The sequence below is a fragment of the Aulonocara stuartgranti genome (genome assembly GCF_965226115.1).
Source record: "Aulonocara stuartgranti genome assembly, chromosome: 18".
Lineage (NCBI taxonomy): Eukaryota > Metazoa > Chordata > Actinopteri > Cichliformes > Cichlidae > Aulonocara > Aulonocara stuartgranti.
This window is the reverse complement of record NC_138954.1, coordinates 36,568,954-36,595,867: the sequence shown is the minus strand read 5'-3', so window position 1 is coordinate 36,595,867 and position 26,914 is coordinate 36,568,954. Positions and strand designations below refer to the sequence as shown.

At 43.9% G+C, this 26,914-nt stretch overlaps 1 protein-coding gene across 9 annotated transcripts in view; it reads left to right on the top strand.

Moving 5' to 3' along the window:
- LOC309693619 (uncharacterized protein) overlaps window positions 1-26,575 on the top strand; it is a 48,957-nt gene extending 22,382 nt beyond the window's left edge. For 3 of the 9 annotated variants that reach the window (XM_082513026.1, XM_082513021.1, XM_082513027.1), the window contains exons 2-8: window positions 13,951-15,000; window positions 17,287-17,501; window positions 17,802-18,011; window positions 19,716-20,278; window positions 20,878-20,969; window positions 22,532-22,617; window positions 24,487-26,575. In XM_082513026.1, coding sequence (XP_082369152.1) covers window positions 14,077-15,000; window positions 17,287-17,501; window positions 17,802-18,011; window positions 19,716-20,278; window positions 20,878-20,969; window positions 22,532-22,617; window positions 24,487-24,493 — 2,097 coding nt within the window. In that variant the 5' untranslated portion in view covers window positions 13,951-14,076 and the 3' untranslated portion in view covers window positions 24,494-26,575. Of the gene's footprint in view, window positions 1-9,381; window positions 9,407-13,950; window positions 15,001-17,286; window positions 17,502-17,801; window positions 18,012-19,715; window positions 20,279-20,877; window positions 20,970-21,603; window positions 22,619-24,486 lie in introns of those variants that run through there. The other 6 variants (XM_082513028.1, XM_082513022.1, XM_082513029.1 and 3 more) reach the window with 6 other exon arrangements.
- Window positions 26,576-26,914: the final 339 nt, after the last annotated feature.

Genomic DNA, 26,914 nt, shown 5'->3' with positions numbered 1-26,914 from the left:
CTGACTGGAAGGCATCGTAGCAATTATTCTGTTTTAAGAAGTAACTGAGCTGTTGAGAAACTGCTTTTTCAATGATCTTACTTAAAAACGGGAGATTTGAGATCGGCCTGTAGTTGTTCATTTGTGTCTTGTCAAGATTGTCCTTTTTCAGTATAGGTTTGATTACAGCAGTTTTTAGTGATTCTGGAAACACACCTGATAATAAAGAAAAGTTGACGATCTGTAACAGGTCTGACTCTAAAGTCTTTGAGACCTTTTTGAAAAAACTTGTTGGCAGGACATCTAAACAGCAGGAGGAGGAGTTCAGTTGACCTAAGATGTCCTCCAGGTCTTTGCTGTTAATAGGTTGAAACTGTTTCATGGTGTTTAAACAGTTTTTTGGTGGACACAGTACATATCCTGGATCTGCTGTTGATGTACCAATTGCTTGTCTAATTTTTTGGATTTTGTCTGTGAAGAATTTGGCAAAGTCATTGCAGGCCATGGTTGAATGAAGTTCAGCTGCCGCTGGCACAGGAGGGTTTGTTAGCCTGTCAACTGTAGAAAATAAGACCCGAGCATTATGGCTGTTTTTAGTGATGATGTCAGAGAAGTAGGACCTTCTTGCACTCCTCAGTTGTAAATTATAATTGTGAAGTTTCTCTTTATAAATGTCATAATGAACCTGGAGGTTTGTTTTTCTCCATCTGCGCTCAGCTTTCCTACACTCTCTTTTTTCATTTTTCACCAGTGTGGAGTTTCTCCAGGGAGACTTTTTCCTTCCAGAGATAACCTTCACCTTAATGGGAGCAATAGTGTCCATTACATTTAACATGTTAGCATTGAAGCTATTGACGAGCTCATTGACTGACCCTCTGGACAGGTCGGGTGTTAATGGGAAGACCTGGTTAAAAATTGCACTACTGTGTTCAGTTATACACCGTTTTGTGATCACTGTTGTTGATATATTTATGTGGGCTGAGATTTTACTTTCAAAGAAAACACAGTAATGATCAGACAGGCCCACATCAGACACAGTAACCTTTGAAATGCTCAGGCCTTTGGAGATCAGTAGGTCAAGAGTGTGTCCTCTATTATGTGTGGCCTCTGTTACATGCTGAGTCAGCCCAAAGTTGCCCAGAGTGTTACTCAGGTCTTTAGTCCCTTTGTCCTGAGGGTTGTCCACATGAATGTTAAAATCCCCAGCAATAATTACACAGTCAAAATCAACACAGATCACAGACAGCAGTTCACTGAGGTCATTAAAAAAGTCTGTGCAGTATTTGGGAGGCCTGTAAACATTAAGAAACACAACTTTGGATGGGGCCTTCAGCTGTAAAGCCACATATTCAAAAGACTGAAAACTTCCAGGAGATAGCTGCTTACATTGAAATGATTCATTAAATAAGACAGCAACCCCTCCTCCTCTCCTGCTCGCCCTGACCTCACTGATAAAACTGTAGTTAGGAGGGGTCGTCTCGATGAGAACAGCTCCACTGTTACTTTGGTCCAACCAAGTTTCAGTTAAAAACATAAAATCAAGGCTGTGCTCAGTGATTAAATCATTAATTAAAAATGTTTTCCCAGCTAGAGATCTAATGTTTAATAAAGCCAACTTAAGTGTTTTAGAGGTATTACTTGTCCCCTCGTGTTTGGGAGCAGTCTGTGGCACACAAGGTATGTTTACTATGTTTAAAGATCTTTTAGAGTGCATCTCTCTGTGTTTTGACCAGGCCACATGTCTCCTGTCACCTAAAAGTACAGAAATTTTAAAACCTTCTAGTAAACAGGGTCCCAGCTTCTCCTGGGAAAAGTCACCACTGCCATAATCCTCACAGCCCCGACCCTTCACACATCACGCATCAGACTGCGGAGACAGGGCATGAAGAGGAACTAAGGGGGGCGAGGCTGGGCAATGTGACTTCGATTGCTCTGTTGAGGGTGGGGCTCGATGGCGAACCTTTGGCCGCTCTGGTGGGGGGTTTATGGGGGACAAAAAGGGATTGGGACGGGGGGTAGATCTGAGCCCAGCATTGACCCGCTCCATCATCTCCTCAGTGAATTTCAGGTGTGGGGAGGAGGGAGAAAGGGAGGGGGAGGAGGGTGATGGCCTGTCAGGGGTTTGGGGGACTGGGGAAGGTCGTGGTCCCTTGTCCTGGTCGTTGGTGTTGTTGAGAGAGTTGGAGGCAAATAGGGACCCCTCTTCTTGCCTTAGATGTCTCTCCTTTCTGAGGCTCTTCCTCAGATGCCATGGATGTCTCTCCTTTCTGAGGCTCTTCCCGGGTGGGGGCAGATGGAGCTCCTCCTCAAGGTTTCTGCTGGGCTTTGTCTGTTCTTGGAGTACTGTTTGTTCCTCTTTATGAGATAACTCCTCGTTTATCTCAGCCTTGGCACCAAGCACGGATGGATGACGTATGGAATAAAACAAGTTGGAGGTGAACAGTTTCACCCCTGACTTGTTAAAATTAAATCCATTTGCTTTGAACAGATGCTTGCGTTCCCAAAAAATATTAAAGTTGTCGATAAAGTGCACTGAGTGGTCAGCACATGCTGATATAAGCCATTTATTCAGTGTAAACAACCTGCTGAATCTCTCGTCTCCTCCTCTGACCGGCAGTACAGGTCCACTGATGAATACAGCTGCATTCAGAGAGTTTACAGTATTTAATAATCCAGTAAAGTCCCGTTTCAGAACCTCCGACTGTTGTTTGGACACATCGTTTGACCCTGTATGCAGAACAATGTTTGTCACAGTTGGATGTTCATCTGCAATTTGAAGAATTCTCTCCTTCAGGTTGTTGACCATATCGTTAGGAAAGCAGAGGACTTTAGTGTTCTTACCGCACATCCTTTGTACATCCTTTACAGCAGAGTCACCCACAATCAGAGTTTCAGGCCTAGCCTTTAGCTTTCCCTGTGGCCTTTCACTTTTCAACAGATTTTCAGACCTTATTTCGCTGCTTTTAGATGGATGGTTGTCCGATATAGATCCAGGGTCCTTTGATAGTGGAGCAAATCTGTTCTGCAGTTTCACATTCAGTTGTTTTGGAGGTTTGTTGTTAACCTTCCTATTCACGGTTGTCCAGTCCTGTTTCCTCCCGTATACAGGGGTAGAAGAGCTTCTCTGTCTCGTAGGAAGTGAAGGCCAGTCGGTTTCAGAGATTTCAGCTCGCTGTGCCCTGCCTGTGATACGTCCTCCCCCTTCCAGGAGACATGATTTATGTCTTGGTTTTGCACCAAGACAGTCTAAGGGGGGATTATCACTTGAGGATTTATAATAATGCACAGAGTCTACTTTCTTGGTCATGTTATCTGTGCTCCTTAGCTGTGTACTAGCTTGCTCATCGCCATTGTTTTGAATCAAAGGCAAGGTTGTTTCATTTCCACACAGTCCATTTACCTCCACGTTTACTTCTAAGCGATGAATTTTTGTCTCCAGTACTGCAATCTTCTGCAGGAGGCTGTGGTAGTCATCTGTGGAGAGGGAAGGCATCTTGTTGCTAGTTAGCCTAGCGGTTAGCACCTTTCCAGGCTATTGAGGCTGCTCGGTGCCCAGACGCTGTAATCAGGCTTCAGCTGTGTCTAGGCCACAGACACACGGAGCGCTGAGGACAAGGTAACCATAAAATGTTGCTGTTTCTGTTAAGAACACTCTAGTCCTAATGATCTACAAGTGTCCAGAAGTTATTGCAGGTAAGCTCACACGGAAAAAAGGGAAAAAAATCAGCATAAAAATCAATAAAAATCAATATAAGAAGGAAAGCATTCAAGAGCAAAGAGATGAAGCATCCACACTCACAAAGGGGAGGAGCTGCGGTTTTTCGGCAGCTCCTCCCCTTGCGGCAGTTTCTGTCCATTAGCATGGCAGCCAAGCACAACAGTAAAAGAAGACTTTTCGTGCCCCGTTGTGCGTATCGCTACCGTGCTGGTCCCCTTCTTCTCTACAGTGTGACTCACCGGGATGTCAAAAGTGAGCGGCACCTCGTCCATGTTTGTGATGTGGCTGGGCTGGATGTGTTTGGCGGCGATGTGTTTGCTGCAGTAGGAGCGGAAGATGGCCAGCTTTTCCTTATAATCCGCTGGAAGTTGCTGCGCTACCGTAGTCCTGGTCCGGATGGAAAAATGGCACCGTTTCATAAAACGAAAGCACCAAGATGGACCTCCTTGGAAATGTTCAATGTTCATCTCTTCAGCTAGTGAAACTTCTTTGAGCTGAATGGTGACCGTCGAAACGCTTCTCCCGCTCGTTCTTTGCTCGATGATCCACCGCTCGAGTCTTTCCTCCAACTCGGGCCACCTCGCCTTATGTCCGCGGAAACTCAGCTGCGTTTTCTTGACCTGCCGGAGCTTGTTTTCTAGCTTCCTCCATTTGCGAACCATCGATTCGTTAATCTTAAATTCTCTCGCCGCTGCTCGATTTCCATGTTCCTCCGCATAGCTGATGGCCTTCAGTTTAAACTGTGTTTCATAAGCGTGTCTCTTTGCCATTTTCTTTTCTTTTTTTTTTGCTTGTCCCGTTTGGCTCTTTTGCCATCAGAATCGTTGTCTAAAGGCAAAGAAAGATGCCCAACGGATTTACTTTACCAAATTGACCATCCCAGCCCTGCCGTAATGGTCCATTTGATTCACCTTTTATTGTTTATTTTATTTTCACTTACTGAATACGGGACAGACTTGACTGGGGGAAAGAAGGGGAGAAAGAAAGAGGGAAGGAGAAACAGCTGAGAAGAGGGACGGGGAGAAGGACAAAAAACAAAAACCAACAGAAGGTTCAAGGTTCAAGGTTCTGTATTTGTCACATGCATAGTTATACAAGTATAACACACAGTGAAATGTAGCCTGACACGCTCCTCGACATATGCAAAAATTGGGGGGGGGGTGTAGAGGAAGAACATTATATATATATATATATACATACATACAGTATATACACTGGGTGAATGTGCAGTAGTAGCAGCAAGCAGGTGAATTCTGTACATTAATATGAATAGACATCTGACTATTTTACAGGATAGACAATGTAAACATATTTAAAATTAAAGGAATTGAAATGTACATTGTGCCTTGGTTTAGTGTCTGGAAGAGTCCTGTCTCAGTCAATTATAGATGATGTGAGAGGGCGGGTGTGTGTGTTTAGGGCACGGATGGCTTGGGGATAGAAGCTCCTCTTGAGTCTCTCTGTCCTTGCCCGGAAGATGCGGAACCTTTTACCAGATTGCAGAAGTTGGAACAGTTTGTTGCCAGGATGGGACGGGTCCTTCAGTATCTGCGCTGCTCTAGTCCAGCATCTCCTGGTGTAGGTGTCCTGAAGCGCGGGGAGAGCAATCCTGCAGCAGCGTTCTGCTGTACGGATCACTCTCTGGGGAGCTTTTTGGTCCTTCATACAGCTGTTCCCAAACCACGATGTCATGTTCTGTGTGAGGATGCTCTCCACAGCGCCTGTATAGAAAATCCTGAGGATCTTTGGAGAGACCCTGAACTTCCTCAGTTGTCGTAGGTGATACAGGCGCTGCCTAGCCTTTTTGGTCTGGACCTGAATGTGGGCAGCCCATGTCAGGTCTGAGGAGATGTGGACACCAAGATACTTGAAGGACTGCACCCTCTCCACTGGAGCTCCATTGATGATAATGGGCTTGTAGTCTCTGTGCTGACCCCTTCTGAAGTCCACCACCAGCTCCTTGGTCTTGCTGACGTTCAGCTGGAGGTGGTTGTCCTGGCACCACGATGCCAGATTCTTCACTTCATCCATGTAGGCCGCCTCATCGTTGTTGGAGATGGCACCCAACACCACTGTGTCGTCAGCAAACTTCACAATGGTGTTGGAGCCATGGGTGGCCACACAGTCTGAAGTGTAGAGGGAGTAGAGCAGTGGCGAGAGGACACATCCCTGAGGTGCTCCTGTGTTGATGGTGATGCTGTTGGAGAAGCACCTGCCCACCCTCACCACCTGAGTTCTGCCAGTGAGGAAGTCCAACACCCATGCACACAGACGGCTGTTAAGTCCCAGATCCCTCAGCTTTGTGAACAGTCTGCAGGGCACTATTGTGTTAAACGCTGAACTGTAATCAGCAAACAGCATTCGCACATAGTTACCCTGTTTCTTGTCCACGTGGCTGAGAGTGGTGTGTAGGACGTGGGCGATGGCATCCTCTGTGGATCTGTTGGATCTGTAGGCGAACTGCAGCGGATCTGTGGTGTCTGGGATGGAGGAGGAGATGATGTTCTTCAGCAGCCTCTCAAACACCTTCATTACTACCGAGGTCAGTGCAACTGGCCGGTAATCGTTCAGGGATGAGGGTTTGCTGTTCTTGGGCACAGGGATGATGGTGGATCTTTTGAAGCATGTGGGGACCACAGACTTCGCCAGGGACTCGTTGAAGATGTAAGTGAACACACCTGCTAGCTGGTCAGCACAGCAGCGCAGCAGACGGCCGGTGATGCCGTCTGGCCCTGCCGCTTTCCTTGTGTTCACTCTCCTCAGTGCCGCTCGGACGTCATGCTCCGCGATTCTGGTCACCGGTCTCTCGCTGATGACGTCACTGTCCTCGGTAGTCAGGCGGTAGATAGCATTAGCCGCCTGGCTAACCTCGAAACGGGCGTAGAACCGATTCAGCTCGTTGGTGAATGCAGAGTCGGCGTTGATCGGCGCAGTGTCCCTGGCTTTGTAGTCCGTAATGGTGCGTAGTCCGTGCCACATACTCCGTGTGTCGCCCTGGTGGAAGCGGGACTCCACACGTTCCCGGTACTGGCGTTTGGCATCTCTCACCGCGCGCCGCACGCTGTATGAGGCCGCTTTGTAGGCGCTCATATCGCCAGTGGCGAGACCCGCGTTGTAGGAGGCGGGTGAGCAGAAAAAAAAAAAGAAAGAAATAAAAAATGCATATATCAATCACCTGGATCACCTGCTGAGAAAGAAAAAAGAAAACAAGCAGAAGAGAACAAGAGTAATAGAATAAACAGCATCACAATGATATATGGGAATATGACAGTAAATACTAAATATTAAACATTATTGTGCAGCACATAAGATCAACAGAACACAGTGTGCTTTGAGGTAGGAGCCAAAAAGGGTGTAGTTTGTGGGTGTGATCACCCGTGTGTACACCTGTGAGCATGGACGCGCTTGTTTTTAAAAGGTTCCTTCATGTAATGATCTGCTAGAGGGTGTGGGGGGGGCACAGCCCCGTCCTCCAGGGCATGAAGCAGGTATGGAGGAGATCAAAACTCCAGACATCCAGAGGCCCCCAGAACACAAGAGACCAAGGAAGACCAACAGAGGGGCAGCCGCGCCACTGTCCCAGAAAGAGCTGAGGAGAGTCCCAGATGAGGGCTCACTCAGCAGCCGCGGAGCAGAAGCCAGGGGGAGTTGCAGTGACGCGCCTGTGAGCTCCGCCGGCAGCCAGCCGTGCCTGAGTGACCGAGCCCCAGGCCGAGAGGCCGGGGGCACCCCACCTCCGAAGTGGCCCGAGCGAGCCCCAGGCTCCAGGCCCCGATAAGCGGCCGCCAAGGAGTGAGCCGGTGTGTACCTGGACGCCCATCCCCGGACACAAAGAACCACCAACGCACCGATGTCTGAGGGAGTCCGCCACTGGCAGGGGAAGTGGTGGTAGGGGGAGATAGGCCTCCAAACCTTGGAGGGCCTGAGATGTCCCCAGAGAGGTGGCGCCTGACACCCAACCTGACATATAGACACAGAAATACAGGCACACACATATACAAACATCCATTCCCACCCTCATGCTCTCATATGCACTTACTCCACACTCAACCAACGTGGAGACAGACATAAAGAGACGCTGTACACACGATCACACTCCCCAAGCGTACTCTACAAACCGGGACTAGGTACCCTTTGCCATTTTCAGGGTTGTTAAAACAACGATGTTCCACATAATGCACATACCTGTCCTTTTATACAGGTATGTGCGATTGTCCGGTATATACGATCAACGCCCACACTTCACCCTTTAGCGTTCTCATGGTGTTCTCTACTACGTCCTCCTTACAACACACAGGGCGCACTGCGCTATAGGGAGCGCCGTACTTTTTGAAGAAAATCCAAGACTTTTAAGTGCGCCTTATGGTCGTGAAAATACGGTACACGGCCCAGCCTTCCCTCTCCTTGTGCATCAGTGAGTCTTGGTTACCCATGACCCTGTCACTGGTTCACCACTATTCTTCTTTGGAACACTTTTGATAGATACTGAACACTGCAGACCTGGAACATGAAAGCTGTAGTGTTAGAGATGCTCTGACCCAGTCATCTAGCCATCACACTTGCTCAAAGCTTTACACATACTCATATTTGCTGATTTAAAAAATCAGCTTTGAGGACAAAATGCAAAAGCAAACACAAAAACCAAAGCACAAGCACAAAGAGACTTAGCAAAATCAACACAGGGATTTTATTTTAGAAACATGAACGGGTAGAAATCAAGGCTGAAACCTGACTGCTCATTACTGCCTTGGTTACCTGTTGAAGTTCAGGGTCTTTCTGTTAGGCTGGGGTTGACTTTCACTCAGCTTTAACATCGCTCTGGGTGCTGGTGCACAGACATGCTTAACTGGGACCAGTGGATTTTCTATCCCTTTCTGGTGAGGTCATGAACGCATCCACACACTTTCCCAACAGGTTATTAAACCCGAGCCAATCTGTCACCACAATTAAGGGATGCATCCAGTGTGAGCTAACCGCAGCCTATGGGATATTTGTCCCCATTAGGGGTGGGCGATATAAACGATATACAATAGAAATGATATAAATTTGGCCAACGATAGAGATTTTGACTATACCGCTCTATCGCGATAGCGCATGTTGATGATGTCATCAAGCTGCGCCTGTTTTGGTCGAAAGCATCGCAGCGGCTACAACCATAATCATCTGCAAATTATGGCGGGCGACAGTCATAGCAAAGAGATGAAGCACTTTTGAAATATGGGGAAAGCCAAAAACTGCGCTTCCTCCACTTCCGTAACATTGATTCTGTTAGGATGCCAGGGTTTTTGAGTTTATTATATTATTTATAATTTCTAGTCTTTGGGTTTTTGTTAGAGTCATGTCTTATGGTTTGTCTCTGTGTAATCCTTAGTTGCTGTCTCCCCTGTCCGCTATATCCCCGTGTCCAGTCAGTGTCTGTGTCTGCCCTGGTCCCACGTCTCTGTTCCCTCTGTTGTAGTGCCTGCATGTGAGTCTGTCTTTGTTCAGTCTGTGTTATGTGTTTCCTGTTTTACTTTGAAGGTCTCTGTCTTATCTCAGTGTGTTCGGTTTACGCTTCCTGGTCTCGTCAGTTCTGATTTGCCCCAGCTGTGTTTCCCTCCAGTTGTCCATTCCCTGATTGCTCCCTCTATGTATTTAAGCCCTGTGTTTCAGGTTGTCATTGTTGGGATCTACTGTTTATCCAGCTGTGTGTTCTGTCAGTCTTCCGGTGTAAGTTTATTTTGATATTTCCAGTTATGTTAAATTTGAGTTTAACATTAAAGCTGTTTTGAGTTCAAGTTTTGCCTCCGAGTGTCTGCACCTTGGGTCCTATTCCTGTCTGCACGCAGCCGTTCCATAACATTGATTCATTAATGTTGAATTCTCTCGCAGCTGCTCTGTTCCCATGTTGTTGCAGTACATTAATAACTAACCTCGTATTGTGGATGAATAATCTCAGTTGTTGTCCTGACTGAAGTTTGGCCCGTGTACAGCATCCTGCTATGCGACTGCATTTGTCCCTGACCACCAGAATCCCTCACGTTAACTTTTATCGAGTGGAAAAAAAAGTTGGCGTTCATCCTCCTGCTTCACTGTGCTAATGTTATGCTAACATAGCTGTGTCGCTAGCAATCACGTAGCACAACATTATATACCAGCTAGCCAAACTTCAGTAACCCTACAAACGTCACTGCTGTTTAGTTTCATTTATGTTGGAAGTGGTAGCAGAGCTGTACGTTTGAAATAGCTTCAAAAATCTCAGTCAGAACATGGTATGAAATGTTTAGGTGGAAACTAGCGAGCTAACTTCCTGTTAACTTCTAACTCCGTTAAATTTAATAAATCTGTTTTCATGGATGCCTGGATGTTAAACTTAATTGTTACACCTGGTAAAGCAGAAACGCTGATGATTTAATTAAAGATGAAAGAATTTAGACCGTTTTTAACTCTCAGTGTTCGTTTGACTTTTGGACCTGAAGCGGACGGAGTTTTGGACCCAGATTACTCCGTGAAGCTCCTCACTACGGCAGCCGTAATGCTCTGACAATCCATCAAGCAGTGCTGCTTACCAAAGTTGTACTAAAACATTTTTTAACAGATTTCTGCAGCCAAAATCGGTTCGAGGTCAGTAAGAACAACCAGAATTCATACATAAGGTACACTTTCGAGTTTTGAGAAAATTAAAGGATTTTAAGTCCTTATAGTGTGGAAAAATACGTTATACAGAAGAAAAGAATATATCGTGATATATATCGTTACCGCACATGCTTCAAATTATATCGCGATATGGATTTTAGGCCATATCGCCCAGCCCTAGTCCCCATGCACTTACCTAACATCCACCCACTCGCTCTCCAACAATGCCACACAAGGGTATGTGCGAGCCAGGGTCCACCATAGCCTGTCCTCCAACAGCTGGTGCTGGTGCACTGCTGCCTGCTCCATGCACATGACGGACTGGGTACAAGAATGCCTGGGTTTCAGCATCACTTGTAAAGTGAGGACCCTGTATCCACAGCGTTGGAGATCATTGGAGGCTTTATTTCCAATCATGCTTTTCTAATTACAGTGCTGTCGGGATGCTTCAGCTTCTTCCCTCAGCCTGAGCTGCCGGCTCATGTGTTCTGGTCAGCCTCCTTCACACCACACCCTTAACCCACTACTCCACCTCCGCTATGAACATAACCAACAATTGAAATTCAAAATACTGAGTCGCCACTTTACCTCTTGCTTTTACCTCCTTACGCAGATGCAGGGTATATCCTGGACAGGTCCACCACAGCAGATGCACAAAAAGACAGACAGCTGCACACTCTCAAATCCACACCTGTGGAAAATTTAGTATAAACAGTCCCTAGCATTTATGTCTTTGGGCTGTGGGATAAAACTGGAGTTTCTGGACAGAATCCATGCAAGCCCACAGATGAACTGTTAGCTAAAATCAATGGACAGCTGTTATACTTGGAAAGCTTAAAGTAGGGGAAGAATTGCAGAATAAGGCTACAACAGTTACAGGCTAACTGCCAGCATAGTTAAAACCCATGCATAATATTACGAAAGCTGGAAGTGCAGGGTTAATAGTTAAAGTGTAAACAAAATGATTTGTGAGCTGGGATGGTTGGCCTTGGTAGATGCACGCAACCTTTTCCATGAATTTGATTAAAAATGCCATGGATAGAACAACGTGTCTAAATAAAGCAGTGAGAGCTCAGGATGAAAAGTAATTTTGTTCCCCTATGAATCAAAATGTAAGTAAATGTTTCCGCCTATGCGCATTCACTCAGTTTGTACTACGGCTTAATGTTAATTGATGCAGAGAGACGTTAATCATCTGTTATGCAGCATACTGGAAATGACATCTCTTCAAAGTAAATGCCTTCAGAGACTCATCACATCAGAATTAATTGAGGTTGTTGAGTAAAACTAAAGCCCCTTTCACTCATGGACTTTATGCCGTCTGGAATCATTTCCAGTGCTGGAAATGCAGAAGAGGACAAGAAACAGGTCATCTTCATAAGTGTTTGTGATAAATCCTGTTGGGTAGAACTTTTAGAAACCAGAGAGGTGCTGCATGAAAAAAGCATTACTCCACCGAGAAATTCTGATGACTTTACTGCCACAAACTTGTTACAAACTATAGCTGCATTGGCACTGATCCAGTGTTGTAGTTGACACATTGGTGCAGGTATGCATGTCATGGGCCATTGATGCAGAGGACTCTGTCTTCATATGTTTTAGTTTATATTTGCTCGGTGTCATTTTAGTTCCTACGTTTGCTGTTTATGAATGTTATACCATAAATGTGCTGTTATGCAACTAAAGAAGTTTTTGTATGAAGTCACTTTATTCACGCAACCAAGGAGAAGTGATGGGCTATAATATGTGATCTCTCTTCACACAGTGGGACTGAACTGAAAAGGAACTGACTTTAGCAGCTTGCCTGCCTCTGCAGCTATACTTAGTGTTACCATAGCAACACCTCCCATCTGTCACCAGCACATGCTTTTAACGACAGACCATAATAATATGCAAACCCACTCACAGCCAACGCAGTGCCACCATGGTAATGAGAGGATGGCTTGAGTTTATCTCATCAAACATATGAGGCCATGTGCAGTACTGTACCTTGATGTACTCATGAGTATGTGGACGGTTATATATTCAAATATATTCAGTAATTGTTGAGTAATTGTATATTTGCATATGCCTTATTATAGTGTAAGTTTAACAGTGTAGCTCAGTGTGTGTTGAATTAACCAAGTGTTTCTACTTTAATCTTAGCTCTGTGTTTGGTCTCCACCTACTCGTGTGCATACCTGTGCAGCTGCTAAAGATTTACCAGTTTTAACTTCTAATTTACTAAACCATGTAGGGTGATAAATTCAAACAGGCGATAAGATGCTTTAGCCTACCCACAGTTGTTACCCATCTGCAAACCACTTTGCAGACCACCTCCATCCAAGGTTCTCATGATGTTTCTGATCTATAATCTCTGATTAGCACTGATCCTTCATGTATTATGTAACAGACCTGTAACACCAAATACAGGTTACTGTAGAAGCAGACTTTAACTAGAGTGATTGTCAAATTCTAAATTGGAGATAAAGTATCAGAATTTCAGGAGCAGGACCACACCTCCAAATATGCTCCTTCCAGTTCTCATCTATGTATGTTCCCCCAGTTCTACAAGCTGTTCATTCTCATTTACGTGCCCCACCTTCCCTGCCTTGTTAAATTCTTTAGCTTCTTCAATTCTATTTAGTACATGGGGACCTGCCAGGCCCGGTCAGGGTCTTCCCCAAACCGCAGCTCAATTCTTGTCCAAGCCATTCACCTTTACCTACTAAAACGCTATCAAACCTCAAATGAGGACGTGGGCCCAGTGAGGGGAAACACATATTTGAGATACCAAGTTAAAACTGTGACTTTTCTCATAGAGAGTTACTCCCTGCTGTGTTTTCAGTGTTATTAACTGAGTAACTGTGATGTAGATTAAACCATTGCTAAGCTGACACGAAATTAAATGAAATTTATAATGTTAACAGCCTCCAATCAGAAGCAGCCTGTCCACCTCCAGTAACCCCCGCCCTTGCTTAAGTATTTCCTGTATATGCATCAGTAAGAAGAGCTGTTTTTCACTATCAGAACTGGTTAAAATGGCCTGTATTTATATAGCGCTTTACTAGTCCCTAAGGACCCCAAAGCGCTTTACATATCCAGTCATCCACCCATTCACACACACATTCACACACTGGTGATGGCAGCTACATGTAGCCACAGCCACCCTGGGGCGCACTGACAGAGGCGAGGCTGCCGGACACTGGCGCCACCGGGCCCTCTGACCAGTTAGTGCACCAGGTATGCTTTCTTTTCCTTTAGAACCTCGTACTGCTAAGCACAGCAGTGACAGGAGCACTTTCATCCATGATTCACACCAACGTCTGCTTTGTGAGATTCTGCAGGAAAGCAGTCCTGTAGTTCAGATAGCCCTCTTTGACTCTGTCATCCTCCTCTGGGTGTCACTGTGTGACATCCATGTGTATCCATCTACCTATTAGCCTGAACTCTCGCAGGCTTCCTTTATGCATGTTGGTCACTGCCGCTCATTGGAAAGAATGCAAACCCATAAGCCGTCATTGTTATCATAATTATGAGATTTTAGTAGATTGGACTTTTGAATTGACTTCATGTTTTTAATCCAAGTATGTTTTTTTTTTAATTTCCGCTCCATTATAACCACAAAATGAATTACAACTACACGTATGTTTCCTCAGAGAGCTACGACTGGGCTAAGGAGGACAACACCTGAGCTAACAGACGCTAACCACGACAACGCTAGCTCCAGCAGCAATAACCCCGTCTGCCCTCCCTCTCCCCCACCGCTAGTCAGTGCAGTTACCATGGAGATGAGCTCATCAGCACCGCTAAGAGACATAGAAAGAGAGAGCCTTTTTAGCTGCCACAACCAGGAAGAGGACCAACTGTGTCTTCCTGGGGTCCATAGGGTGGAAGACGAGGCTGTAGGAGGAGAAAATAGGAAAGGAGATGAGTGTGACTATCTCATTTTTGAGATGGGAGATGAGAAAGGAAGAGACCTCAGTGAAAGTGAAGGAGGAGAGGATGAAGGGAGAGGGGAAATAGAGGGAGAAGATGGAAACGAAAGAGAAACAGAGAGTGATAGCTGGGAAAGAAGAGAGACAGAGGGAGATGATGAAAGCAGAGAGAATACAGAGGGTGGGGAGGTGGGGGGTGGAGAAGAGGGAGAAGACCCAGGAACAAAAGAAGAGGATAGCTGGATCAGAGGAATAGAGGAAGAGGCAAAAGAAGATGTCCTTTCAGATCTCCTCTTCCCCTCAGACAGTCTGCTGTGTCCTTCACCATCTGAGCCACTAGGCACCACCTCACATCCTCTGGAGGCCGTGTCACAAGAAGTTTGGGGTCCCGACTTCACAATCAGGGATGACCTCAGTGACAGCCACCTCAGTGACTGCCTCCAAGCAGAGCGTGTCATCGTGTACTCAGACAGCGATGCAGGTGAGGACCAGTGGTCAGCTTTTGCCCCCTCTGACATCACCAGCCAGATCGAAGAGGAGAGGAAGAAAGATGCAAGATTTGAAGAAGAGGAGAAGGCCAAAAGAGAGGAAGAAGACAATGAAGTCAAAGCAGATGCAAAAAATCAAGCGCAGAAGAGAGAGGTGGCGGTGGAGGAGTACAGGGTGGGAAGAAAGGATGATGATGAAGACCAGATGAGGTTGAGGAGAGATCTTTTCCTACGGTCTCCTTCAGTCAGCTCCACAGCGAGCTCCACAGACCCTGACAAGAAGGTGAGTTTGCTGTTTATATGTAGCCTGATGCAGAGACACGGCGGTGTTTTCTTTGTGCTTTTAACTTGGTTCAACACTTTTCACCAGACATTTAACAGAGATGAATTATGACAACAAAAAATGTTTGCCAAAATGCAATAAGCTCCTCTGAGTGTTAAATACAACACTGTTGAGTGTTAAATTAACACTTTTGACAGTGTTATATGTTTAAAAGTAACCTAGTCAGTTTTGAAGATTAACAAAGACTAACACTGAGCAGTGATGGTTTTCTAACACTGGAACATTTCTAACATTTTGAGTTATTTTCCAGTGTTAGAAAATCAGCACTGCTCAGTGTTAGTCTTTGTTAATCTTCAAAACTGACTAGGTTACTTTTAAACATATAACACTGTCAAAAGTGTTAATTTAACACTCAACAGTGTTGTATTTAACACTCAGAGGTGTGGACCCATATAGACACCCTAGATTTTGCTGTGTAACTTAAGCTATCTCTAAAAAGAAAAGCCTAAACTTAAACCAGAGCAGGTACAGTATAGGCACACATGAGCTTTATAAACTCTGGTCTTAACAGGGTGCCTGTCAGTTAGCCAACAGTAGATGGAGCTGTGTCTCTGTCACTCATCTGTTACAGTTTCTGACACTTTTCATCTGTACCACCCAAAACTGCACTGTCAGTGTCTGATAGAGGGAGCTGCAACATGTGCAATGACTGTAAGAGCCTTGAACCCATCACCCAGCATTAGCACTCGTAGTTTGTATCAGAATTCTAGGACATTAATTCAAGCATCAACTAAAGCGAACTCTGCAGTTATAACACAGACGAATCTCAGAAGTATTCATTGCTGCATTATAACAAACATGTCCATTTTAACAAGAAAAGGGAATAAAGATCATCGCTGCCACCTTGTGTCCAAACTGTGCAACCACAGCTGAAAGTGATAGCATAGTCCACTCAAAGGTGACATGAAAAGGCTAATTTACACTGTGGATCCCTGCTCTCACATACTGTCATAGGTTTAACACTGACTGTGAAGCTGGATTTAAAAATACGTGTTTGAAGTTTTTAGAACAAGTTTAGCGCCGTCTTGTACCAATACAGAACGTGATGTCACTGAGTTGGTTGGTTGCTGCTAATAGACTTAGATTAGTTTCTGTTAGCTAACTAGTAACAGAATCATTAACTCATTAAAACTAAAACTCGGTCTATATCTATATCAGTTTTATACGAAACCAAGGACATGCTGTCCATTTCTCTCTGTCCTGTAGGGTTTTTATGAGAGAGAAGACAAATATGTTGTAAGTTTTCACAGTTTATTATGAAAACGGTTAAAATTTCAATGGACCTCAGTCTCTTTGGCTCAGAGACAAAAGGCTGTGTGTCTTTCTGCTCACTCAGGAGACCCAAATGAACAAAGAGCCCCACCCTCAGACACTAATGCTTTTATTATGTGTGGTAAACAGGGCTCTAAGGTGATTGGTCAAAAGTTGGAGGAAAGCCACAGTTCTATTTATCGGGCTGAGATCCAGCACTTTGGCTCACGTTTTTTCTTCTGCATCTTTCTGGGCATTTCCTTATTTGGAGATGCCACTTCACCCATCACCATGGCAACCACCTCTTGTCCTCCATCAGGTCTGATGTATGGCCTTGTTGTCTTGTAGGTACTACAACCTCGTCCACACTCTTAATAATAAAGTGTGCGTGTTAGTCCCCATAGGGAAATAGTTCCTCTGCATTTAACCCATTCACCCAGTGAAGCAGTGGGCAGCCACCAATGCAGCGCCCGGGGAGCAGCGTGTAGGGACGGCACCTTGCTCAGGGGTACCTCAGGGTAGCCGTTCCGTGGAGTCGAACCCCCGACCTTCCGATCATGGGGCCACCACTCTACCTACTGAGCTATCTCTGCCCTTGTGACGGGGTCTTAGTCTGTCGCTATCAGAATGAATCCAAAACTGTTCTGCAATACACTGTGAGCAGTATTAGACAAAACACAGATATGTGATGCTAATTATGAGACATTAGCCTGACAGATAGAAAGAAATCCCAACAGTCCTTTAAACAGTAAGTGTTTTTTTGTTGTTTAACTAACTGCACTGAAACTGGAAGCTCCACTTGTTAACCTTAATGTTTGAGTTTATAAAGCACTTTATGAATGAAAACAGTCTGGAGGAGAGCCTGAGTCATGTGACAGATGGTTCACCTGATATGCCCAGCCTGGCTGTCGGACTCTAGCTGAGTCAAAGAGTCACTGGCTGTTTGCTAACCCCACATTTAATCTCTCCCGTCAGGTCCCTGTAGATTTCTGCGTGCATGAAGAGACCCAAAGTGAAAATGTCTCTACTGAGCATGTGGACTTCCTTTTGGCCCGTCAGCAGTGGAAGAAGATGGAAGAAGAGGTCAAAGGTCAGCCTATCCCAAAACCGGGACTGAGAGCTCAGGGGAGCTTCCAGGGCACCCACTCCTCACTGTATCCCCCCACTCGCAGTCCCCGGCTCAAACACAGGTAAATCTTCACCCTGGAGTCTTAGTCATCCTCACCGTAAATATTTTCTACTACAGCCTTCGTTGAGGTTTCAAGGACTCAACCTAAAAATGCGTCATACAATTTATAGTGCTAACAGACGCTGTAGAGTGACAGTGGAATAGTTTTCAGGGCTCATGCCCAGCAGTAAAACAAAGAACAATGCACCACATTAACAAGATGAGTCCTTCAGCCAACATAGTACACTTAGCAAGTAGCTAGTACGCTGTAGGTTTCACATCCTTCTCAACTTGAGTGTGGTTTCCTCCTGTCCTATACAAGGGAAATTCAAATCCCCATGCCCAGGGAACCTCCTCTGTCCTCCACCCTGTCCCCTAGCTCAGAGGACTCAGGTCTGGATGATTCGTCATACCGCAGCACCCTGGAGGAGCCTGAGACTGCAGTGGAGAGAGAGATCCGATTGACTCTAGAGAGAGAGGAACGACACCGCAGGGAGAGGGGGATGATTGCACATGGCCTCCCAATACCCAGGTACAGCAGCCAAAAAGTCCTAGTCTACCACTACACACCAGCAGTAATTGGCTCTGCTGTATTGTGCAATCATGAAAACTCACATAGCAACAGAATGCAGTCCTTATGATCTCAAAGGCACTTAAATGCACCTAGATAGAATTTTCATTCATTTGAAAGCCTTGCCTCTCAACTGTCACAAGCTCTGGTAGTAACCAAAAGAGTGACATTATGGATACAAGCGGCAGAAGTGAGCTTTCTTCGAAGGACTGCTGGCCTCTCCCTTAAAAATAGGGTGAGGAGCTCAGATCGAGTGGTGCAGAGTAGAGCCGCTACTCCTCCGCATTGAAAGCAGCCTATTGAGGTGGATGCCTCACTGGAGAGGTGTTTCAGACATGTCCTATAAGGAGCAGGCCCCAGGGCGGACCCAGGACATGCTGGACAGATAACAACTCTTATATGTTGTGGGAATGCCTCGATGTTCCTACGGATAAGCTGGAGGAGGTGGCTGAGGTGTAGAGGGAAGTCTGGGCAGCCTTGATGATGGATGGATGGATGGATAAATGATGGCTAGATAAATGGACAGACGGATGGATAGATATAAGGAAAGATGGATGGATGGATGGATGCATGGATGCATGGTTAGATAAATGGATGGATGGGTGAATGGATGGATGGCTATATGGATGGATAAAGTTACGTTGAAACCAAGCACACCATTGTTGTTCTTGTGACATTACCAATAAGTTTGATGTGTCAGATGGCCCTCTTCCTATTGAAAAAAGTTGTATCCAAGATGGCCGACTTGTAAATGGCCACCATGGTCACCGCCCATCTTGAGGAGTTTTCTCCTCACATATACTAATGTGCCACAAACAGGACTTTAATATCACCAACCATTCCCATGTTATTATGGTGTATTCATATAAATGGCCCACCCTGTAGATAGAATTGAAGATTAACTATAAGGAGTAGGAACTGGTTTTTTTTCTGATTGCAGGGTATTCAAGTTTGGGGAATACCCTGTTAGAACTAGATTTTTCAAGTGATTTTGATGGACCTGAGTGTGAAATAAGGATACTGCCCTTTTGTATGTGCTTGTCAGTCATAAAGTGTCTACATTTTTGTCTATTTTACTTTATTGGAGGCCACCATTTACAATATCTATATAATATTAATTTTATTCAATGAGAAACTGAAACGATAAACTCATCATGAAAGTGTTTACTGAGGCCATGGGTCAAGCATGCTGACTCTTGAGTTACTGTACCTCCTGCTGGCCAGGTTAGCAGCACTTTCACATCGATGTTCATTTTTACGCAGACCCCTAATAAAAGTTGACATTAAAGTTGCCATGGTGTCTGTGATAGCAAGCATTTGTCTATTTATTTCTCTTCGTTAAGCTCTGGTTTGGCTTCCATCAAATGTAACTGTTAGTGTCCCAGTGAAGGTTGTACATGTTTGTTTATTGCTGGGCAGGTAATCATTTGATTAAGCTTTTAAGAAGTGAAATCTAATTAAAATTGCTGTCTGTACCCATCACCCTACAACCAAAATAAACCCAACCTATTGAGTTAAAAGAAGTGCATAGAAGAGTGATAGTTCTACTGTAGAAACACATTTTAGACAGAATAATTCAGAAAGGATTCTGAATATTTGTCAAAATGACCCAAAACCCCTCCATTCAAAACACTTAACATTCACATTGTTCTTTTCTGTATGCAGGCCATCCAGCTTGCAGACAGGACGATCTCCACCCAGACCTCCAGCCTGCCGCACCCCGACACTCTCCATCTCCCCAACTCCTTCCTGTTCCTCGTCCCTTCCCCGATCTGTCTACCATGAAATGACAGCTAACAATGTCATCATCCTGGAGCCTGATTCCTCTAGCCCCGCCTCCAGGAATCGTCTGCTCTCTTCTGCAATCGGCGGCCTTTCCGATTGGCCAGCAAATTCAGATGCAGTGCCTTCCGTTAATGTCATTGTTGTAGAAACCTCCAATCTGATCATTCGCAGTGCGTCTGAGTTCTGCCTAAGCTCCACCCAACTGTCCGTGGAACCGCAGGAGAGCACCTTCACGTCAAATCCTTTTTTCAAGCTGCGCTCACTCAGCAGCCAGTCACTGGTGGAGCAAGAGATCAGGATGGTGAGGCAGAGGGAGGAGGAGTGGAAAAGGCAGAGGGAGGAGATGTGGAGGAGGAAAAGAGAGGAGGAGTGGAAGAGAGGGAGAGAGCGGTACGATACTGTTTTGGTGTCTCCGGGTCTGAGTGATAATGTTACGTACAACGGTATGTATCATCCACACAACTAAAACACTAATGATGTAGGAAGCACACAACCTAACATACTAGAAACCTTTTATTTTATTGTAGATTTATTCAAATGAGTCAGTGTTTGAATGTGTTTGAATGTAAGACCGTGTGCTTAGGCATAGATAGGTAAAAGAGTCCACATTTAAGTTTCTAACAAATCTCTCTTTCTCTTTCTGAGTGCGAGATCTCGCAAAAGTCCGTCTTAATTTTTTTTTCTCCCATGTCCCCTGCGGGGCTCCGTATGTTCATGATGTTAGCCAACACTAACAGTTTTCACTGCTGAGTGAAAACAACAATTGCTAAGTCAAACAGGTCAACAGCACAGTGTTAATCTGTTACCAATATGACACATAAATCAGCCTTTGATGTATGCTTCACCACTAAAGGCTTTAATGAGGACTCCCTTTTTTATGATTGGTGACATCTTGGGAAAATTTCCCAACAAGCATCTATAAGTGTTTCCGGATCTGAAAAGAAATGTTAGAAAAATGTCTTATAGACTGTGTAGTTCTCAATTAGGCCCTAATTCATATATGCTGATGATGCTGTGGGAACTTCCTCTGTTTTGATACCAGTGTCAGTGGTTCCAGACAGAAGCGTCTCCTCCCCGTCATCCCCCTCCAGGACCCGCAAAATAGAGCGATCCAGTTTGTCTTGTGACCACAAGGTTGGCAGACTCACACACACATTCATATGCATGCACTCTACAGCTGTTGTAGAAGACAAAGTTGTGTCAGCACCAAAGTCTGGAAATCATTATGCACACCTCTAATACAAATGAGCTGACAGAGAGTCAGAGCTAAATTGAGGTTTTCTTTTAACTTTAACGAGAAATTCTTCAGAAATAAAATTTTAACCATCAGAGAAAAAAGAATTCATAGCTGCCCCATATGAAGTGCATTAAATGCAGGAACTTTAATAACTGCTTACTTTACCTAGGCTCTTCCTCTCTTATCATCTTTCTAAGTTGACTAAACCATGAATGCGCCTCAAACAATTTTCACTATTATTTAATGCTTAAATATGATTATTCTATCTTCATCAGCAGATTATGTACCACAGGCTTCTAAGGTGGCCACAAACAAATGATTTCTAAACTTTCTTTTATTTTAAAATACAGTTGCTGTCAAACAGTTAAATGGTCATTTTCAAAGTAATGGTTTATAGAGTGCATGATAGCAGAGAATGTAATGATGCTGTTTAAACTGTCACTCTGACTTTCGTTTGTACATCACCCATTGTATATGTCATACACATTGTTTCACTCATTTTTTACCCTACCTTTCTGACTCATCAATCAGTTGGATTGATCGCACCTTTCATTCACCAGTTCACAATTTAGCAAATATATTCATTATTTACCTCATTTCATCGAACCATTACACCTGCATCACTTTATCCAGCATTTCTGTTACATCTTCTCTTAATTTTTCTTTCTCTCTAATGTCCATCCATCCATCATCCATCCATCATCCATCCATCCATCCTCCATCCATCATCCATCATCCATCCATCCATCCATCATCCATCCATCATCCATCCATCCATCCTCCATCCATCATCCATCATCCATCCATCCATCCATCATCCATCCATCATCCATCATCCATCCATCCATCCATCCTCCATCCATCCATCCATCCATCCATCCATCCATCCATCCATCCATCCATCCATCATCCATCCATCCATCATTCATCCATCATCCATCAATCCATCCATCATCCATCCATCCATCCATCATTCATCCATCCATCCATCCATCCATCCATCCATCCATCCATCCATCCATCCATCATCCATCCATCATTCATCCATCATTCATCCATCATTCATCCATCCATCCTCCATCCATCATCCATCATCCATCCATCCATCCATCCATCCTCCATCCATCCATCATCCATCCATCCATCCATCCATCATCCATCCATCCATCATTCATCCATCATTCATCCATCATTCATCCATCCATCCATCCATCCATCCATCCATCCATCATCCATCCATCCATCCATCCATCATTCATCCATCATTCATCCATCATTCATCCATCCATCCATCCATCCATCATCCATCCATCCATCATTCATCCATCATTCATCCATCCATCCATCCATCCATCATTCATCCATCATTCATTCATCCATCCATCCATCCATCCATCCTCCATCATCCATCCATCCATCTTTGCTCCAGTGGTTCAGCTGAGTCTTCCCCTCCCTCCAGTTCCCTCCTTCCCTCTCTTCAGTGCCTCGACAGCAAAATGCCATGGCACAACGATGGGAGGCCTCCCTACTAGCCAATCAGAAGAAGTAAGCAACGGTACTGCTCAGCTGTCAGACATTGTAAAAGCCAAAATCAAGTCCCCTGCCTGTTTCTTCCTTAGTTTTGCTCTCAGTCAGTCCCTTGTATCGGCAGCCAATGTGTTTTACAACATTTGTCAGAGCTATGGGTTATAGCTCAAATGTGGGTTTTTCACCTGGACACCACAGAAGAAGAGAACTGTTTCTCGGTTTCAATGATTTCAGTAATTTACCTGAGCTGGTTTTCTCACAATGTCTCAGTGGCTTTAAAAGTCAGACTATCTAAAAGAGTCCGACACATTGGACCTGCCTGTAACGTCACTTTTTCCTTTATATAATAATTCCTGTGGACAGATTACCTAAAGCTGTATAACAAACATAAGTATATATAAGTCTTAATCTGCAGTCATGCTAATCCCACTGGTTTTAACATGTGATATTTAATGTGAATTTTCACATTTTAACATTTGTGATTTTCTCCTCGATATATGATATTTACAGCACTTTGATAACTAGATATGGCTGAGCTAAGGCACTAGTAGAACTATTTATTGACATCTGTTTTATGTGAATGACTGACTCGAATGCAGTGATTTTCAATTTTACTTCTTGGCAGTCACATGCTCGATTTTAATGACTTTATATGTGAAAATATTGTAGCTATGCATTGCAGAGATGCAGACAAGATGTTGCATGTTGTTTTCTTCACAATAACAGTTCATGTATTTTAAAGGTGCCACGCCAAACTTTGAAAATCACTGCCTTAATGAAGTGTTACAATGAGCCATTGATCCAAACAGTTTGGATGTCCCAGGTTTCCTAAAGAGCTACTTTTGCTTCTTTGATGAAGGTCAGCTGTTAGCACAGGTTCTGATCAGTGTGTTAAATATACACTCTACCTTCCTTTAGGCCCTTATTGGCACACGTGTCAATTTTGAGGAAAGCTGTTAGTGTTTTAAACAGTTTAAGTAGCTTCTGTTAAGTGGCTGCATGATCTCGATGAGAGCAGCTCATAAAGGGAAACTTGCCCTTGCATGATGGATCCTCCCCCTTTAGTTTTAAACATTAATAGTTTGCCTTTGGCATCCACACTGTATTGTTTTCATCCTCTCAGTAGTTGGCCTACAGCCTTTTTACTTTAGGAACCAAAAGAAAATGTGTAATTTCTGCTCTGCAACCTGTGTTGTTGTGTGTGCCACAGGCTTTTTTCCATCATGAGCCTAGCTATCCCCCGAGAGTCCAAGGTATAAGGACGGAGTCTACTCTTATCTAGACTGTAGATAAGTTAATTAGTTTAGGTTAACTTCACACCATCATACAAAAAATGGACATCATAGAGCCTGTGTTTCATCCTGAAGTAAAACAAATAAGGAACAAAGATGTATCTCAGGAAAAGGATTACTGTGCAATGGAACTGAAGAGAAGTGAAAAAGTTAAAAGAGGACAACAGTTATTCGAATATGTTGCCAGATAGCTTGTAGCTAATGCCTCACCAACAACTTCCATCTATAAAATGGATGAAAGATCTCAAGCTGAAACAAACGTTTGCACGGCCGTGTCCCCGTGCTGTTTGAGCTTTATAATCATCCCCAGACAAACACGCTTCTCTTGGAGTGATACAACCTGGCCAAACCCTGTATGGCTCCACAGTTATGGAGGCGAGGGCTCGTCACAGCTCTGACCACAAGATCTAGTCAATATTTTTACAGATTTTTATCGCCTGTCTTGATTCTTACAAAGAGAGATTTATCGTATTGTATTTTTGCTGCATATATTTATGAACTGAGCAGTGCTTATAAATTCTTAAAACTTTTATTTGTAAAAGGTTTATAACATATTGTGATGGTAAGATTATTGAAAACTTTCCATGTTTTTTAGAAGCTGATATTTCCGTGTGGTGTGTGCGTATGTGCACGAGTGCATACCAATCCATCCTCCTTACACATGGGACTTACACATGAGTGGCTCTGGCTTCTGCAGTATGACTCCAGAGTACGTCCACTAGTTTGGATAAAAGGTGCGTTCAAGTCAGCTCAGGATGCAGGATTTCTCTGTCACAGGGAACAACACCAGACAGGAATGCAGCAGATTGTTTGGGATCACTTTATTTTAGCTGTGCTACACTGCAGTGTATTACTGAATAAACTATATTACAGTATCTCAAACTACCTAGCTAAACCTGCGAGTCACTGTGCAACCTGAAGCTAGATCCACAGCTCAGTAGATTATAGTAGTTTGGCTTACCTTTTCTTTACCTTCTGCCCTACCTTCCTAATATTTTAATCCTACATTTACAACTTTTTATGACAATGTTAAAGTAATACTACTTTTCAAGTGCTGAAGGTGTTGTTAGATACTATAATTAGCTTTGTATCCACACTAGGTGTTATAGTTTCATCTTGAAATTGAAGGCGAAGCTTTAAGTACCTTAAATAGAAAGATTGCTAATAGAAGGCTGCAAAAAAACTTTCCCACTGAGTATTTTTCACCAGCCACTCTGATCAGTATGCTGGTGGTAATTTTTTAAATAAGACAGAGGTCCATTTTTAGGTGCTTGATTGACATGCTCCGTCTTGTGTGATTAACACACTGGCCAGTTACTAATAAACATAAGGAACTATGTTGTTCAGATTTTTCACTCAGTTAATATTTTCCTTTAAATCCATGTAGCAATATTAGTGCTCAAATGTTAACAGTGCATTTGGCTCTTTGGTGATGTATCTCCTCCAATCAGCTTCCAGCTGTTAACCGCCTACTCCACCGCACTGCACATATTCTGGCAATGTTAACCTCCACCTGAAAAGATGGTGTTGACCACAAAACCATCACTGGCTTCAGTTAAGCTGTAATATAACAATAACGGCCGTAGTGAACAGCATCAGCTTTTATGCCCATCTTTATATACAGTCTTTATACACACCCTTGTGGAACAGCTAAAAGCTGGAAAAGCTTTTGACTGGAAAGCTGGAATTCTGGAATGAAAGTAGACGACTTCAATCCAAAGATAATGCTGACTGGCGTCTGACCCCTGACCCTGGACACACTGTCAGTGACTCGTGGAAATGAAGCAGTAGCAACCATGCTACAAAGAAAATAGTCCTAATTTAATAAACCTGTCACAACTATTCTTTTTTTTTTCCTCCCCAAAACATTCAGTTTGCCTTACTCCAAAATATACGGTTAAGGTAGGTCTACCACCTACGATGGCTCAGACCTGGTTAGATTACCAGGATAATTAATACATCAGTGTTGTCCATCTAAAGATTTTTGTTGGAGATTTAGTTCAATTTTATTTATACAGCATCAAACAACACTGTAAGGTAGACCCTACAATAATAATGTCGGATTATTCACACATATATCAGTTATTACTGCTAGAAATGGCCTTTTGCTGACCACATATTGGAAACTGAAATACAGAAAACAAATGCAACTAAAAATTCAACTCAAAGTGCAAAATGTACACCCCCACCCCCTGATCAGAGGTCACAGAGGTCGCAGACTGCACTTAGATGCTGTGTTAATGCTTTGGGAAGTCTGAATATGCTGCTTAAATCTCTGTGTTATGAATTCTGAGATGTGTTGAATGCACTCTGTGAGAACAGGATGAAGGGTCAGCATGTTTCTGTGTTGCTGTGATACTGTATTATAACCTGGATTACACTGTACTGTGCACTCAGTGATCAGCCTGTAATTTCAAGGATTTGAGTCCACATCCACACCTGGCTGCAGTTTTACTTTAAGTTTTGTTGTTTTTGCATTTAATTTTGTTTAGTTTTGGAAATAAATTGAATTTAGATTTCAGATGTACTTCTCAGCTGGTGCAAAGGTCCGATCTTCAGTGTGGAGTCACAGATGTTTCCCTCATACGTGTTATTTATGTGTATTAGTTTGTTTGCATCCACATTCACTCATTTATTATTGCCAAATAAAGGTGTGGTGATCTTAAATAAAGCATAACTCCTGAGTGGTGCTCAGCGTTTCTTTATTCTCCATCAACCACATTCACCTACACAACTAGAAACACCAAGTAAACGAAGTGAACTGCTGCATTGTATATTTAGCTGTACTTGGTCTTAATTTTGTTTTAGTTCTAAACACTTTCAGGAGAAATGTACTTCAAAATAACACAAAAAGCATAGAAGAGCTAACCTGGAGTCTGGATCTGCAGATTTCCACTGTGTGTTCACAGGGTGGGACTCACAGGGTGGGACTCACAGGGTGGGACTCACCCACTCGGATTAGGATGAAGCACATTTATTATGGGATATCACCATGGACACACACTTTTACAGCAGACATGGTC